The sequence below is a fragment of the Mustela nigripes genome, chromosome 1, assembly GCF_022355385.1.
Source record: "Mustela nigripes isolate SB6536 chromosome 1, MUSNIG.SB6536, whole genome shotgun sequence".
Taxonomy (NCBI): domain Eukaryota; kingdom Metazoa; phylum Chordata; class Mammalia; order Carnivora; family Mustelidae; genus Mustela; species Mustela nigripes.
The window spans coordinates 263,631,875-263,650,510 of NC_081557.1; the positions used below are offsets into that span (position 1 = coordinate 263,631,875).

Sequence of the window (18,636 nt, forward strand, 5' to 3'; positions counted from 1 at the left end):
GGAATTTATAAAACAAGATGATGATGCCATTTTTCACTTCATTTTCATTGTGCTGTAACTCCTAGCCTGAAAAATAAAACAAAAAAAAAAAAAAAAAAAAGAAAGGGAAATCCATAAGAATTGGAAAGGAAGAAATAAAACTTTGTAGAGATCATCTACATAGAAAACCCAAAAGAATTTACTAAGTGTTAAAGTAATATCAGAATTGATCAAAGTAGATAGCTAGCAGATCAATGTATTATGTTTTCTACATCAGTAACAAATAATTAAAATATCATTTTAAAAGAAAAAATTTATAGTGGCAACAGTAGGCATTCAAAAACATGAAATGATCAGGAATAAAACTGACAAAAGACAAGCAAGACTTGTTTGTTTACAGGAAATGTAGATGAATTTTTCTAAAATCTCATCAAATAAAATAGTGGTGAGATTAAATACAGAGTGATTACTCTTTTTATAAAGTTCAGTATAACTAAAGTTTAATATTTTGTTTAGGCATGTTTATAGAAATCTTTTTTAAAAATGAGAGAGCAGAGGTTGCATAACAATATGAGTGTAGTTAATGCCACTGAACTATACGCTTGAAAATGATAAAGATAGCAAAATGTTATGTTTCTTTTACCACAGCTTAAAAGAAAAGGGTATAATAAACACAGAACTCGGGATATTTATTATATCCTGAGTTGGAGGAGAGAAGGAAACATGACAGGGAAGGAACATAATTATACCTTTATTTTAAGTGATTGTGAATGTTCTCATGAATTCATGGGTCTTCATGGTATTACAAACATATATGTGTGTGTATATGCGTGCATGGATCAGAGAAGACAATGTATGTATCATCAACTAAATGATTAATCCAAATCTATACACCTGAAATTCATTAAAAAATTAATTTACCATAAAGTCCTCACTTCAGGGAAATAGTTTTAGATCCTTTATTTCTCCTTTGAAGAGGAGCCAAAGAAATGTGGCCTAATTATGCCACTACTTTTCTGAGTCATTTTATATCTTAAGCATTGGGGAGTTTCCAAGAATCTCTGTTAAATTATGGCAATATTTTGGTTTAGTAGAGTGATAGATGTGTTCAAATTAACCTTCTATCCGGAGAGGGTCATTGAGTTGTTAATCCAGACATCAAAGAACCGAAGAGGGAGAGATGGAAAGACTATGATCAGTGAAGTAAACAGTAAATGTGCTGGTGTGAGATGAAATTAGGGGATAGGCGAAGAAGACAGAAGGTGGGAATTGGTTTCCTTTTTGATTCCCTTTCCCCCTCTCTCTTTCTCTCGTGTGTCTCTATTTTTTTAAGCTTTTTCTATATTTTTCTCTTTAACGTCTTTCATTTTTCTTTTTTTTCCCTCTGTCTCTCTTTCTTCACAGCTCTAGAAGGCTGGAAGACAGTGGTTTAGTATATACTGGTGAATCCCAATACAGGGACTCTGTAGTTTTGCTTGGTTCCTAATATAAGAAAACTGAAGGATGGCTGATTTTTGTACTAACTGCCTGAATAAACTACTTAGTGTTAGAATTTATTTTATTAATAATATATCAAAATTAATACCATATGTTTTATGCTAAGATGTGCTATCTTTTTCTGGGATTTTTAAATTATTTATTATTATTATTATTTATTATTTATTATTATTAGTTTTTGATGCAGTGTTCCAGGATTCATTGTTTATGTATAGCACCCAGTGCTCCATGCTGTCCGTGCCCTCCTTAATGCCCACCACCAGGCTCACCCATCCCCCACACCCTCCTCCCTTCTAAAACCCTCAGTCTGTTTCTCAGAGTCCACAATCTCTTATGGTTTGTCTCCCCCTCCAATTTCCCCCAATTCATTTTTCCTTTCCTTCTCCTAATGTCCTCCATGTTATTCCTTATGTTCCACACGTAAGTGAAACCATATGATAATTGACTGTCTCTGCTTGACTGATTTCACTCAGCATAATCCCCTCCAGTCCCATCCGTGTTGATGCAAAAGTTGGGTATTCATCCTTTCTGACTGCTGAGTAATACTCTGTTGTATATATGGACCATATCTTCTTTATCCATTCAAGGGTTGAAGGGTATCTTAGCTCTTTCCACAGTTTTGCTATTGGGGTATAGAAGGTATCTTAGCTCTTTCCACAGTTTTGCTATTGGGGTATAGAAGGCATCTGTATCTTTGAGTAAATACCCAGTAGTGCAGTTGCCAGGTCATAGGGTAGCTCTGTTTTTAATTTTTTGAGGAATCCACACACTGTTTTCCAAAGTGGCTGTACCAAATGGCATTCCCACCAACAGTATAAGAGGGTTCCCCCTTCCCCACATCTTCTTCAACATTTGTTGTTCCTGTCTTGTTAACTTTTGCCATTCTAACTGGTGTAAGGTGGCTGTGCTGTTTTTTAAAGATTTCATATTTAATCTTAAATTTATCACATTTGATCTTAATGATCACTTTATAAGGTGTACAGGTATCCCTTGTATTTTGGAAGCTTGTGTTATGTCTTTCTTTCTTTCTTTCTTTCTTTCTTTCTTTCAAGGTTTTATTTAGTTGAGCGAGAGAGAGAGAGCGAGCAAGCATGTCCAAGGGGGGGGGGGGCGAGGCAGAGGGACAAAAAGAGCCAGAGAGGCATGGTTCCATCCCAGGAGTCTGAGAGTCTGAGATCATGAACTGAATCGAAGTTGGACACTTAACCAACTGAGCCACCCAGGTGCTGCGTGCCACTTCATTCTTAACAAAAAGACATGTTAGTATCTGTTTTTGAGAGCTGAAAGGAATCCAAAGAGGATTTTAGCCTTTATGGAAAAAAGTGAAAAGTGAAAGGGTGTTCAGCGTTTGTTTTGCAGAGCCGTTATAGAGACAGTGCACACCTGGAACAGCAAGCATGGCCCACCAAGCCGCAGCCCCTGGAACGACACCGAGCATCTCAGCATCAGGCTGCCATAACTTTGAACTGTGTCTGTGAACATCTGTCCTTCATCTTAATTTATTTTGGGCATTTGTTAGCAGGATGCATCCTAAGGTATCTGAAAAGCCTAAGAGAGGTTTGTTTTTTTTTTTTTTTTTTTTTTTTAAAGATTTTATTTATTTATTTGTCAGGGATAGAGGGAGAGAGAGTGAGCGAGCACAGGCAGAGGCAGAGGGAGAAGCAGGCTCCCTGCCGAGCAAGGAGCCCAATGTGGGACTCGATCCCAGGACACTGGGATCATGACCTGAGCCGATGGCAGCGCTTAACCAACTGAGCCACCCAGGCGTCCCTAAGAAAGGTTATTTTTTGGGTCTGGGAGCTCTCAAAAATTTTCCCGCATAAATCAATAGTAATTATTTCTTTGCTTTATGACATTTTAACTTACGAAAGATTTCACAGGAATGCTCTACTTTCAGAAAGCAGAGGAAATCTGTACCTGTTCTATAATAAGCCAAAGTAAGATTCTATAGGAGGATTGCCATTTAGGCAATCTAATTCCAGAGTCTCATAACCACTTTACTGTACTGCCTCTGCAAATTGCTTTTATAAGCCTCTAGTGACAAAATCTATGACATCAACCAACAAATCAGCATACCTGGTCATCTGAAATTAGTAGCCTCGGTTGTCCTCAGGAAGAAACAGTTTTCTTGATGAATCTGTTTGACCCAGGATCATGAAGAGTATCACACAGGGACCTAGAAGAAAACTGAGAGTACACTCAGCTGGAATTCTAATAAGGATTTAATGAAGGTGTGTGCAAGACTAAAAGAATCAACATGGTATGCTGAGGGCATTGGTGGGAAGTTCATATCTCAAAAAGTGGCAAAGCAAGGAAAGAATGTTATTGGAACCTAGAGATTTGCTCATTCCATATTAACAGAAATAACATTTTCATGAGAAATAATTGTATTTTCCAAAAAAAATAGTGAAAAGAGTAACATTGTTTTATATTTTTGCAAATCTCTTTAAAGTCTTCAATGTCTGGCTTTAATAGAATATAGCTAGATTCTCGTATTTATTTATGCATTTAATTGTTGCAGTATTATATGCCGGGTAGCCCCTGGGAAACTCATGAGAGAATGAGACTAAAGAAGACAAATAATGCCTTAATATTACCATGAAAATAGTTTTGACTTTTTGGGTGCCTGTGTGGCTCAGTTGATTAATCATCTGACCCTTGATTTTAGCTCAGATCATGATCTCAGGATGGTGAGATCAAGCCCATGTTGGGCTCCATGGTGGGGAGTCTGAGTCTCTTCTTCTCGCTCTCCCTCCACTCATGCTTGTGCACTCTAAAATAACGATTTTTTAAGATTTATTTATTTTTGACTTTATAGACTTCCTGCAATATCTCAAAGACCCCTGGGGAGTGGGGTGCCTGGGTGGCTCAGTCAATTAAGTGTCTGTCTTTGGCTCAGGCTCAGGTCATGATCCCCATGTCCTAGGATTGAGCCCACATGGGGCTCCCAGCTCAGTGAGGGGGTCTGCTACTCTCTCTCCCTCTGCTCTTCTTCCCTGCTTGTGTTCTCTCTCTCAAATAAATAAATAAATCCTAAAAAAAAAAAAGTAAAGGACCCCCTAGGGGGTGAGGGTGGTGGCATCACCTGTTGGAAACTATGGTCTTATAACATATATATATGTTTTGTATTACTTTATAATAAATGTATTATATATTATATATAAATTTTTATTATTTTTAAAAAAGATTTAAAAAATTTTTTTTGCTTGAAAGAGCACAAGTAGGCAGAGTGGCAGGCAGAGGGAGAGGGAGAAGCAGACTCCCCGCTGAGCAGGGAGCTGACAGGGTCTCCATGCTAGGACCCTGGGATCATGACCTGAGCTGAAGGCAGACACTTAACTGGCTGAGGCACCCAGACGCCTCTGAATTTATATATTTTTTAAATTATTTTTTAATTTATTATTTACTTGACAGAGAGAGAGAGAGATCACAAGTAGGCAGAAAGGCAGGCAGAGAGAGAGGAGGAAGCAGGCTCCCCACTGAGCAGAGAGCCCGATGTGGGGCTTGATCCCAGGACCCTGAGATCATGACCTGAGCTGAAGGCAGAGGCTTAACCCACTGAGCCACTTAGGTGCCCCTGAACTTATATTTTAAAACAAAATAAAAAACAGAACAATAATGACAAATTAATGACAATACAGATGATTCACAAGATTTTCAGTACTATAACTTAGAAAAACAAGTATTTGAAGCATCTTTGAATTTTCGAAGAACATTGTTCAATACAACATTTACCAGCTATACAAATGTTAAGGTTACTTACTATGCAACTTGAAGACCACTTGGTGCAGAATCTGGTGAAAACCTTTTGATTTCTGGTGCTCCAGGCACCAAGAGTTTTATTTTAATAGCATGGATGCTACAAGAATTCAAGCAAATATGATATGATCTTAGTCCTGAAAAAGCAAATATTGTAGAATAAATGACAGCTAGCCGTGGACACTCAGAAATCATCAAAGGTATCCCATGATTACTGAAAGGAGTCTTAGAATCTCTTAGAGGAAGGCATTGTAAGCAGGTAAGAATGATGTGTTATAGTTGAGGTAGGAGTGGTGTATTTTGAAATGTACATGTTTGGGTTGGTTTAGGAAAGAATTATGGCAGGTAACTTTTTTTTCTTGTGAATTCAGAGAATCATTCTTATTTCTTAGAAAATGATTCTTCTAATACATTAGTTTTAAATTATGTTACTGACCAATTCACCTCTTTCTATCAAAATGTCTTTTTGGGACAGTGTGAGCCTTAATTTTGAGAGTTTCACATCCCAAGATATATTTGAAATATTTTCTTCTTTTAAAAAATTAATTGTATACAAAAACAGCAAGAAAGCAATGTCTTGGATAATGTAATATTGAAAATTAATTTCCTTAATAATAGTTCAGGTTTTCCTGTAATACAGAAAAAAATTCATGCCTAAACTTAGCCATTCTCAGAAGTCTTTTTTTTAAAATTTAAAGTCAATTAATTAATGTATAATGTATTACGAGTTTCAGAGGTAGAGGTCAGTGATTCATCAGTCTTGTATAATACGCAATGGTGATTACATCATGTGTTCTCCTTAATGTCCATCACCCAGTTGCCCTACCCTCCTCCCTCCAGCAACCTTAAGTTTGTTTCCTATGATTAAGAGTCTTTTATGGTTTGGCTTCCTCTCTGATTTCGTCTTGCTTTATTTTTCCCTTCCTTCCTCTATGCTCCTATGGCAGGTAACTCTTGAACAGAGTATGGAAAAATGAGTAGGTGTTGGACAAGTAGATGAAGGAGAAGGGCTTTCAGAGAGAAAATAGCATGGAAGTGACCAATAATTGAATACGATGGGGTTAGAGAGTTTAAGGAGGTAACAGCAGCATTTTATAAAGATAGACTAAGCAGTGCATACTTTATACAGAAGGCAGTGAGAAGGTGTTGGAAGAATTTTTTTTTAAAGATTTTATTTATTTGACAGAGATCACAAGTAGGCAGAGAGGCAGGCAGAGAGAGGGGGGGAAGCAGGCTCCCTGCAGAGCAGAGAGTCTGATGTGGGGCTTGATCCCAGGACCCTGAGATCATGACCTGAGCTGAAGGCAGCGGCTTAACCCACTGAGCCACCCAGGTGTCCCAGGTTGAGAGATTTTAAAAGGAAAATACCAGCTTTGCATTTTAGAAGGTATCAGAGAAAACCAGAGTTGAACAAAATTTAAAGCAGTAAAAACATATAATAAAGAAGTATATTAATTCTATGTGGATATATTTAGTACATACTCAATACCCAAACATAATTATAATCTTTTCTAGTACTATTATGCAAAATTATCCCATCTATTTATAAGCTCCTTTTAGTTAATTAGAGGAAACAGTTCTGAATTTCTAAATCACTGTAAATATTTGGTATCTCAGGTTATATATAGTTAAAACTCAACCTACAGTGGGGCCTGGGAGGCTCAGGTGGTTAAGCATCTGCCTTTGGCTCAGCTCATCATCCTGGAGTCCCAGGATCAGCCCCCCAGTCCACTCCCTGCACAGTGGGGAGTCTGTCTCCCCCTGCTCCTTCTCTCTCTGTCCTCAAATAAATAACATCTTTAAATATATATATCCCAACCTACAGTTTTCTTCGCTAAACAGTATCTTCCCCTGATTTCCCTGTTTGTGTTAGTGACAGTATTAACCTTTTAAACACCGAAATCTCAGCTTTTCCTGATTCCCTGCTTTGCTTTAATTTCAGATTCAGATCCTTAGCTTTTTCTTTGATTCCTTTCCTCAGCTTCAGCCGTCACATCTCATCTGTCATCTTTTGTTAAGTCTTAATGATTTTCTTTCAGCAGTGTAATTTCGTCATAATTGTTTTCACCCTTACTACTTCAGTTTAGCCCTTATTTTTTCTATCATGATAAAGCACACATACAGGTTAACATTTTAACCACTTAAAAGTATACAATTCAGTGGCTTTAAGGGCACTCACAGTGTTATACAATCATCACTATTCTCTAAAGTTCTAACCCTTTTTTACTACCCAGACAGAAACTCTGTACCCATTTAGCAGTCCCTCCTCATTATCTTCTCTCAGCGCCTGACAACCACTAACCTGTTTCCGTTTCTGTGCGTTTCTAGATAATTCATACAAGTGGAATCTAGATATTCTAGATAATTCATATTCTAGATAATTAATATAAATGGAATCATACATATGTTACCTTTTGTGTTTGGTTTCTTTTACTTAGCATCTTCTCCCACCCACCCCAAAGTTTTTGTTTATTTTAGAGAGCGAGCGAGAGAGACAAACAGCACAAGTGGCGGGGCGGGGGCGCCAAAATGAAGAGTTGAACACTTAATTGACTGAGCCACCCAGGAGCCCCTTAGCATCTTATTTTTGGGGTTAATCTGTATTGTAGCCTATGTCAGTATTTTGTTTCTTTTTATGGCTAAATAGTATTCCATTGTGAATATACACCACATTTTCTTTAGCCATTTATTGTTTGATGGGTATCTGGGAGTTTCTACCTTTCAGCTATTGTGAATAGTGCTGTCTGAACATTTGTGTGCAAGTTTTTGTTTGAATAACTGTTTTCATTTCTTTTAGTTAATACCTAGGAGTGGGATTGATGGGTTGTATGGTAATGCTGCTCAACTTACTCCCCTTACTTTTCAAACCAGTGTTACCTGAAATGTGGGACAATACCAGGGGGCTCACTGATAATAACATTTAATATTAGTTTAATTAGTCTCATTTTAATTTTAATACCCCTTGTTAAATCATGGAAAGTCTCATTTTGGTATTAGTATGGTTTTCAACCACCTTATCAACAATGTTCATCTCTCTTTGACAAACAGAGAAGGCCTGAGGTTTTGAAATTTGGCACACAATAACATCTAGCTGGAATTTAGTATTTGTTCATTGTGTTTCCTTTTATTGTTACATTTTATTTCTATAGCAGGTGATACTGATTTCACATATAGCAGTGAAAATTTGCCTTTTTATGTAAATTAAGTAAAATAAAGGCAGTACACAGATTTGACAAAATACAAAGATTGATCAGAAAATGTGGTAAAAAGTTATGAAGATGGTATTAGAATCACATGAAGTTTACTAAATACAGACCTGGATTATGAAAAAATATTTCTTTTCCCAGTCTTTCCCAATTCCAGTCAACCTTGTGTCACGTACCCAGATTTTAGAATAATTCGATGGCTCAGTCTTCTATTCTTGAACATTTCTTTTCTTTTTTATTTTTTTTTTAAATATTTTATTTATTTATTTGACAGGCAGAGGTCACAGGTAGGCAGAGAGAGAGGGGAGGAAGCAGGCTCCCTGCTGAGCAGAGAGCCCGATGTGGGGCTCGATCCTGAGACCCTGGGACCATGACCTGAGCCGAAGGCAGAGGCTTTAACCCACTGAGCCACCCAGGTGCCCCTATTCTTGAACATTTCTTGAATCTCCCCTTTATAAACAGTAAAACTCAAGTCTGTTTAGATGGACTTTTGAAATCCTTCGTACCTTCACTTCAAACCAATTAGTTTCTGTTGCCGGTCATTCTATTCTCAAATATTTTGAGAGTCTCATGTGCCCGGCACTTTACTGTGAATTAGGACTAAAATGGCTTTCTTACTGAGTTTATACTTGTGGGAGGGATAGTAGATATAAAGCAGAGGAAGAATTTTTACAGTTATAGTTGCAATAAATAGTGTAATAGAAAAGAAGACAGTGTTATGAAAAGAAATAAATAGGATATCTAGTCTGAGATTGAAGGGGTGGTTTCGTGCATGACATCCTGTTGAAAATGTCATTTAAGCTGAGATCTAAGTGATTGGTAGGCATTAGTTAAGTGAAAAAATAAGCAGAAGGAATAGTATTTGCAAAGGTACTGAGGTGGGAAGAATCTTGGCTCAAGTTTATTTATTTTTTAATATGCTTATTTTGCCATGAAGAAATTTAAATATATGTTATCTACTCAATAATAATGTGCTGGTCTATACTACTTCTCTGAAAGAACCAAATTTGTCATGTAGTTCTAACTCAATGAGTTTTTAAAGATATTATTAAAAAAAGAAATGACTGCCAATAGTAAAATACTAGGTCTTAAAACCATCCTAGGTATTCATATAGAAGTTTCATTTCATATGGAAGTTTATGTAAGTTAGTGATATATAAAATATATATTTATGCTATATGTCTGTACTTTGTCTTTATACTATATATATCTATATTATAACATACTATAATTTGTGATATAAATTATATAGGCTTATATACAAATACCTTGGATAATAGTTGACATCTCATTATTGCTTTTAGGCACCAGTCAGAAAGCCAGTCAGTAAGAGGGCCTGATTGGAGCCAGATACCCTGTTCTGCTATTCACTTATCTGTCCACTCTCTGATCTGCTTTATGGCTGGCTCTGGTATCAGTGGGAAAGATGCACAAATGATGTGTTAAAATTGCTTTTTAAGAAAAGATTTTATTCATTTGAAAAAGAGATTGAGAGCACAAGCAGTGGGAGAGGCAGAGGGAGAAGACTCCCCGCTGAGCTGAGAGCCCAGTGCGGGGCTTGATCCTGAGACCTGGACATTATGAACTGAGCCAAAGGCAGATGTCCAACCATTTGAATCATGTAGGTGCCCCTCTTTTCTGCTTTTAAATAAACAAATATCTAGGTATCTATATAAAGTGCTAAATCAGCTAAGATTTTTGGTTTTATACAGAGAAACCAACACTGACTGGTTAGCTTCAAAAGAAAAGGAATTTGTTAGTTGAAGAATCTGTAGGAAGACTGAAGAATCAGGCTTAGAAAATGGAAAAACCGCGAGAGGGCTAGGTTACTGGAAGGACTAGCCATAGTCATGCTACAGGAATACGTGTTAGGAAGCCACAAATCTAAGATTTATACTACTACCTCTACTGCCACTTAAATACCTTTTTTTTTTTTAACTGATAACATCTTTGTAGTGCCAGCTGGAGTTCAAAGTCTAGGGTAGGAGTGGTCCTGCTAAGACCTTGCTCTGGCTGCCTGGGAGGATCTCCTTCCTTTGGTTTTTCTCTTTTGACCTCCAACCCAGATTCCCATAATAAGGAATTTTCCCTGAGTAAGAAGGGGTTTTGGACCCAGGAAGACCCCTTTAAAAAAAGATCACTGTCTTTCACAATTACCCATTAAAATATATTTCTAAACAATTCTGTGTGATGACAGGTAGCTGTTTATTTCTTGAAATACAAGTTAAAATTGTTAAAGGCATCTCAATTTTTAGAAAGCATATTGTTTCTGTTTTAAGAAAGTTTGTGATATTTTACTACAAGAAAACGATTTTGATTTTTTCTCAAGTTAAAATTATCTAGATAACACCAAATTTCATGGTGTAGGCATGACTAAAAAGTAGATTATGTGTTTTTCTAAGAAAAAGAATCCTGGAGTACAGATCTTTACCCTCTTTGGTTAGGTTTAATCCTAGAGATCTTACGGTTTTTGGTGTGATTGTAAATGGGATTGATTTCCTAATTTCCCTTTATGCTGTTTTATTATTGGTGTATAGAAATGCAACAAAATTTCTGTATATTGATTTTATTCCCTGTGAATTCACTGAATAGGTGTATCAATTTTAGCGATTTTTTGGTGAAGCCTTTCAGGTTTTCTATATAGAGTATCATGTCCTCTGCAAATAGTGGAAGTTTGGCTTCCTTCTTGCCAATTTGGATGCCTTTTATTTCTTTTTGTTGTCTTACTGCTGTGGCTAGCATTTCCAGGACGATGTTAAATTTGTAGTGGCGAGAGTGTATATCCCTGGCTTTTTCCTACCACAGACAAAAAGCTCTTAGTTCTTCCCCATTGAGGATGATATTAGCCATAGGTTTTTTTGTATATTGCCTTCATTATGTTGAAGGATGTTCCTGCTAATCCTACTTTGTTGAGGGTTTTTATCATGAATGGATGTTATACTTCGTCAAATGCCAAATTATGGAAAGAGCCCAAATATCCACTGATTACTGAAAATATAAAGAAGATGTGATGTACACACACACACACACACACACACAGTGAAATATTGTGATATATATATATATATATATATATAAAATGAAATACTACTCAGCGATAAAAAAGAATGAAATCTTGCCATTTGCAATGACTCGGATGGAGCTAGAAAATATTATTACACTGAGTGAAATAAGTCAGTCAGAGAAAGACAAGTACCATAAATTCCACTTATATGTATAACTTAAGAAACAAAACAGATGAACATGGAGGGGGGTAAGACCAACCAAGAAACAAAGTTTTTTATTTTTTAAAGGTTTTTTAAAAGATTTTATTTATTTATTTGACAGAGATCACAAGTAGGCAGAGGCAGGGAGAGAGAGAGACAGAGAGAGAGAGGAGGAAGCAGGCTCCCTGCAGAGCAGAGAGCCCAATATGGGGCTTGATCCGAGGACCCTGGGATCATGACCTGAGCCGAAGGCAGAGGCTTTAACCCACTGAGCCACCCAGGCACCCCCCCAAGAAACAAAGTCTTAACCATAGAGAACAAACTGATAGTTACCAAGGGGAGGTAGGTGTGAGGAAAAATGGGTTAAATAGATGATGGGGATTGAGGAGGATGCTTCTGAGAGCACCCAGGTGTTGGATGTAGGTGTTGAAGCCACCTGAATTCTACACCTGAAACTAATATCACACTATATATTAACTATAACTGGAATTTAAATTAAAAAAAGAAAACCCCAGAAAGTAGAGGTGATTGCCAGACATATGCATATACTCATTTTTCAACATTTTTTGGTAGACAAAAGTGTTTTATATTTAAGTTAAAATGTATCCAAATTATTGCTACAATTTTTAAGTATATATAAAACCAAAATGCACAGTAAACACACATATCCTTATTGCACATCTCAATGAAAGGGGTACGTGGGTGGCTCAGTCGGTTGAGTGTCCGACTCTTCATCTCAGCTCAAGTCTTGATCTCAGGGTTGGGAATTCAAGCCCTGTGTTAGGCTCCCAGTGTGGAGCTGACTTAAAAAATAAATAAATAAAACCAAGCCACCACAACAAAATCTCAGTGAAAAAAAAGTTGCTAAAAAAATAAAATTAAAGCCAGAACTACTAATTCAGTTATGAAATATTTATAGTCTTATCTGTTTCCTTCGCTTATAATTTTTTTCATAGTACATTTCATGAATTACAGCCTTTTCATAAAATGGTAATATACATAAGAACATATATGTGCTGTTATTGTGGGGGAAAAGTGTGGATTTGCATTAAAAATTATTTGGGGAATGTTTATTACACACACGGATGCATTCAAATATACAGTCTTGACTCCAGTAATAATGTTAATATATCCATTGTAAGTGAAAGTTGTAATATGGCAGGATAGATCAAGTACAAACACATAACTTCTAGATACAGAAATATTGTCTTGGACACAAAAGAATAGTTCTCACTATCAGATTTCTGAGGTTTGCTGACATAGAAGTGAATGAATGTACTTTGCAACAGGCAGGAAGAAAATCCGTTTCTTACTGTGGAATTCTTATCACTTTAGTTGTCACGGTTAAACTTGTTCTAGGTTTTCAAATCCTCTTTCCCCAGGACTTCACACAGTTTGATGTTTTAAAAAATTCATTCTTTGAATTTTCTGAAATGAGAAAATGAGAGGTTTTTTTGGCATTGTGCTGTTCTTGTTTCCCAGTGATTAAGTTGACATGTAAAAACTTCCGGCAGAAAAAGAAAGTGAAATCAAAGCCCTCTTATCAAAATGCTTCACACAAAATCCTAGCAGAACAATCTTTTCTTCAAGTCTGTTTTCTCAAAAGATCTGTCTTGGTTAAAATTAATTATAAAATACCAGTAATCTGATACCCTACCTTGATTATAATGCTTGCTTGTTTCGATTTGGGATTTAGGCATCTTTGTCCTTTACGTGCTTTAAGGTTGATACTGTTAAGGGAAGATCCAAAATAGTTTTAAGTTTTGGTTGGAAAAACATAAGCAAAACAAAAACAAAAAAGCTTCCCACCACTGTCCTCTTTAGCAAGTTCATACTTACATCACTTCTATTTTGTCACAGCTGTTACTGGGGTAAATTATGGTTGCTTTCTCAATATCTGCCACTTTCACTGCTTTTACTCCAGGGCCTATGCAAAGACAGCGTCCCTGTTTGAACATGGGGAAGCCTAAAACAGATCACAGCATCAGTTACTAATACTTCTGTTTGTAACAGATGATTGTAGTTTATAATTCTGGTGAAGAAGGGTTCTCATTAAGGATCAAGATAGCAATCTGTCAGATAGCACTTGACACCGCTGTTACTGGGAAAGGAACATAAGTAACATGTTGATTCTCTCTTTAAATTTGTAAACCACTAAAGAATAAAAGGAAGCATGAAAAGTTATTGGAGATTAAGATAATCTCCCTCGTTTCCATGCTCAAGAATATATCCAGAAAGCTAATAATATTATCTCACATAAAATCTTGTTAACAGATATTTAAAACTATTGCTAAAGGCTCTTGCCAGATATTGTAGCCAAATCAAAAACTCCATGAAGTTTATCAATTCTAGCTTCAATAATCATTTCTAGTACCTTAAACACTTCAGACATTGTCTGTCAAAGCAGTAGTAACTTCTAATGTCTGAGATTAAATAAAAATTTACTAAACCTTTTAAGAAAAGATGGAAACAAAGACATCTGAAGCATTAGAAAATGAATTTATAAGCTAAGAAATAAAAGGTACCATATACCTTGAACAACTGTAGCACAGACTATCACAGTCAAGGCTATAACCATGCCCTTCACACTCATGTTTGTCTTTCGCCGCTGGTGCCGCTGCTTCAGTGTTGATACTCTTCTTGGAGGGAGTAGAAACGCTGAATGTGAAAGAAGGTTCTTGACTGGCATATGTAAGGCATTTTTATACACCTGCAGTCCTCTTAGGACAACAGGAATTCCCCTTCTTGAGTCATGCTCTTTTGCTTCCAAGAGTTTCTATTTTGTTCTCATCTACATGTCACTGTCCTTTCCTGTTTGTTACAGTGCTACAAGTATTAGGAATGTGAAAGCACTTTGTAAAGAGCAAAGAGCTATATAAACATAGAATAAGGTACACCCAAATGGGAACCAGCCTTCTCAAATCAGCATTTCCTAGAAATGTATTTCATTCTGGGATTGACCATGGGCAATGAATTCTGATTGCCATTCATTCATTATTTTTTTTTCTTTCGTTTTTTTTTTTTTGCCATTCATTCTTTCATTCAGGAAGACTATCTTCCTACTCTGTTCACCCTCCATTCTTCACATCAGTATAAACAAAACATTTTTTATTAATTTTTTAAATTTTTTATTAACATATAATGTATTATTAGCCCCAGGGGTACAGGTCTGTGAATCGCCAGGTTTACACACTTCACAGCACTCACCATAGTACATACCTTCTCCATTGTCCATAACCCCACCACCCTCTCCCTACCCCCCTCACCCCAGCAGCCCCTCAGTTTGTTTTGTGAGATTAAAAGACTCATGGTTTGTCTCCCTCCCGATGCCATCTTGTTTCATTTATTCTTTTCTACCCCCAAACCTCCCATGTTGCCTCTCAACTTCCTCATATCAGGGAGATCATATGATAATGGTCTTTCTCTGATTGACTTATTTTGCTAAGCATAATACCCTCTGGTTCCATCCACATCATCGCAAATGTCAAGATTTCATTTCTTTTGATGGCTGCATAGTATTCCATTGCATATATATATGCAATGGAATATATATATACACACACACACACACCATATCTTCTTTATCCATTCATCTGTTGATGGACATCTAGGTTCTTCCTGTAGTTTGGTTATTGTGGACATTGCTGCTATAAACATTCAGGTGCACGTGCCCCTTTGGATCCTACATTTGTATCTTTAGACTAAATACCCAGTACTGCAACTGCTGGGTCACAGGGCAGCTTTATTTTTATTTATTTATTTATTTATTTTTAAATAATTTTTTATTTTTTATAAACTTATAATATATTTTTATCCCCAGGGGTACAGGTCTGTGAGTCGCCAGATTTACACACTTCACAGCACCCACCAAAGCACATACCCTCCCCAAAGTCCATAACCCCACCCCCCTTCTCCCAACCCCCCCTCCCCCCAGCAACCCTCAGTTTGTTTAGTGAGATTAAGAGTCACTTTTGGCTTGTCTTCCTCCCAATCCCATCTTGTTCCATTTATTCTTCTCTACCCCCTTAAGCCCCCATGATGCATCACCAATTCCTCATATCAGGTAGATCATATGATAGTTGTCTTTCTCCGATTGACTTATTTCGCTAAGCATGATACCCTCTAGTTCCATCCACGTCATCGCAAATGGCAAGATTTCATTTCTTTTGATGGCTGCATAGTATTCCATTGTATACATATACCACTTCTTCTTTATCCATTCATCTGTTGATGGACATCTAGGTTCTTTCCATAGTTTGGCTATTGTAGACATTGCTGCTATAAACATTCAGGTGCATGTGCCCCTTCAGATCACTACATTTGTATCTTTAGGGTAAATACCCAGTAGTGCGATTGCTGGGTCATAGGGTAGTTCTATTTTCAGCTTTTTGAGGAACCTCCATGCTGTTTTCCAGAGTGGTTGCACCAGCTTGCATTCCCACCAACAGTGTAGGAGGGTTCCCCTTTCTCCACATCCTCGCCAGCATCTGTCATTTCCTGACTTGTTAATTTTAGCCATTCTGACTGGTGTGAGGTGGTATCTCATTGTGGTTTTGATTTGTATTTCCCTGATGCCGAGTGATATGGAGCACTTTTTCATGTGTCTGTTGGCCATCTGGATGTCTTCTTTGCAGAAATGTCTGTTCATGTCTTCTGCCCATTTCTTGATTGAATTATTTGTTCTTTGGGTGTTGAATTTGCTAAGTTCTTTATAGATTTTGGACACCAGCACTTTATCTGATATGTCGTTTGCAAATATCTTCTGCCATTCTGTCAGTTGTCTTTTGGTTTTGTTAACTGTTTCCTTTGCTGTGTAAAAGCTTTTGATCTCGATAAAATCCCAATAGTTCATTTTTGCCCTTGCTTCCCTTACCTTTGTCGATGTTTCTAGGAAGATGTTGCTGCGGCTGAGGTCAAAGTGGTTGCTGCCTGTGTTCTTCTCAAGGATTTTGATGGATTCCTTTCTCACATTGAGGTCCTTCATCCATTTTGAGACTGTTTTTGTGTGTGGTGTAAGGAAATGGTCCAATTTCATTTTTCTGCATGTGGCTGTCCAATTTTCCCAGCACCATTTATTGAAAAGGCTGTCTTTTTTCCATTGGACATTCTTTCCTGCTTTGTCGAAGATTAGTTGACCATAGATTTGAGGGTCTATTTCTGGGCTCTCTATTCTGTTCCATTGATCTATGTGTCTGTTTTTGTGCCAGTACCATGCTGTCTTGATGATGACAGCTTTGTAATAGAGCCTGAAGTCCGGAATTGTGATGCCACCAACGTTGGCTTTCTTTTTCAATATCCCTTTGGCTATTCGAGGTCTTTTCTGGTTCCATATAAATTTTAGAATTATTTGTTCCATTTCTTTGAAAAAGATGGATGGTACTTTGATAGGAATTGCATTAAATGTGTAGATTGCTTTAGGTAGCATAGACATTTTCACAATATTTATTCTTCCAATCCAGGAGCATGGAACATTTTTCCATTTCTTTGTGTCTTCCTCAATTTCTTTCATGAGTACTTTATAGTTTTCTGAGTATAGATTCTGTGTCTCTTTGGTTAGGTTTATTCCTAGGTATCTTATGGTTTTGGATGCAATTGTAAATGGGATTGACTCCTTAATATCTCTTTCTTCTGTCTTGCTGTTGGTGTAGAGAAATGCAACTGATTTCTGTGCATTGATTTTATATCCTGACACTTTACTGAATTCCTGTATAAGTTCTAGCAGTTTTGGAGTGGAGTCTTTTGGGTTTTCCACATATAGTATCATATCATCTGCGAAGAGTGATAATTTGACTTCTTCTTTGCCGATTTGGATGCCTTTAATTTCCTTTTGTTGTCTGATTGCTGACGCTAGGACCTCTAGTACGATGTTGAATAGCAGTGGTGATAATGGACATCCCTGCCGTGTTCCTGACCTTAGCGGAAAAGCTTTCAGTTTTTCTCCATTGAGAATGATATTTGCGGTGGGTTTTTCATAGATGGCTTTGATGATATTGAGGTATGTGCCCTCTATCCCTACACTTTGAAGAGTTTTGATCAGGAAGGGATGTTGTACTTTGTCAAATGCTTTTTCAGCATCTATTGAGAGTATCATATGGTTCTTGTTCTTTCTTTTATTGATGTGTTGTATCACATTGACTGATTTGCGGATGTTGAACCAACCTTGCAGCCCTGGAATAAATCCCACTTGGTCATGGTGAATAATCCTTTTAATGTACTTTTGGATCCTATTGGCTAGTATTTTGGTGAGAATTTTTGCATCTATGTTCATCAAGTATATTGGTCTGTAATTCTCTTTTTTGATGGGATCCTTGTCTGGTTTTGGGATCAAGATAATGCTGGCCTCATAAAGTGAGCTTGGAAGTTTTCCTTCCATTTTTATTTTTTGGAACAGTTTCAGGAGAATAGGAATTAATTCCTCTTCTTTTTTTTTTTTTATAAAGGTGTTATTTATTTATTTGACAGAGATCACAAGAAGGCAGAGAGGCAGGCGACGGTTGTGGGGGGAAGCAGGCTCCCTGCTGAGCACAGAGCCCAATATGGGACTCGATTCCAGGACCCTGAGATCATGACCTGAGCCGAAGGCAGAGGCTTAACCCACTTAACCCACTTAACCCAGGTGCCCCATGGAATTAATTCTTTAAATGTTTGGTAGAATTCCCCTGGGAAGCCATCTGGCCCTGTGCTCTTGTTTTTTTGGAGATTTTTTATGACTGTTTCAATCCTACTGGTTATGGGTCTGTTCAGGTTTTCTGTTTCTTCCTGGTTCAGTTTTGGTAGTTTATAGTCTATAGCAATGTATCCATTTCTTCCAGATTGTCAAATTTGCTGGTGTAGAGTGGCTCATATTATGTTATTTTATTGTTTGTATTTCTTTGGTGTTGGTTGTGATCTCTTCTCTTTCATTCATGATTTTATTTATGTGGGTCCTTTCTCTTTTCTTTTTGATAAGTCTGGCCAGGGGTTTATCAATCTTACTAATTCTTTCAGAG

The 18,636-nt window shown here is 37.1% G+C and overlaps 2 protein-coding genes across 6 annotated transcripts in view; one reads left to right on the forward strand and one right to left on the reverse strand.

Moving 5' to 3' along the window:
* The window catches only part of ART3 (ADP-ribosyltransferase 3 (inactive)), a 139,046-nt gene that overhangs the window by 23,131 nt on the left and 97,279 nt on the right, over positions 1-18,636 (forward strand). The gene's annotated exons all lie outside the window — the stretch shown is intronic.
* On the reverse strand, positions 11,741-14,353 carry CXCL11 (C-X-C motif chemokine ligand 11). Its single transcript, XM_059397078.1, has 4 exons — positions 14,180-14,353; positions 13,487-13,613; positions 13,305-13,377; positions 11,741-13,075 (listed from the first exon to the last, which is right to left on the reverse strand). The coding sequence occupies exons 1-4, from the start codon at positions 14,334-14,336 to the stop codon at positions 13,034-13,036; spliced, it is 399 nt and encodes a 132-aa protein (XP_059253061.1). The 5' UTR covers positions 14,337-14,353; the 3' UTR covers positions 11,741-13,033.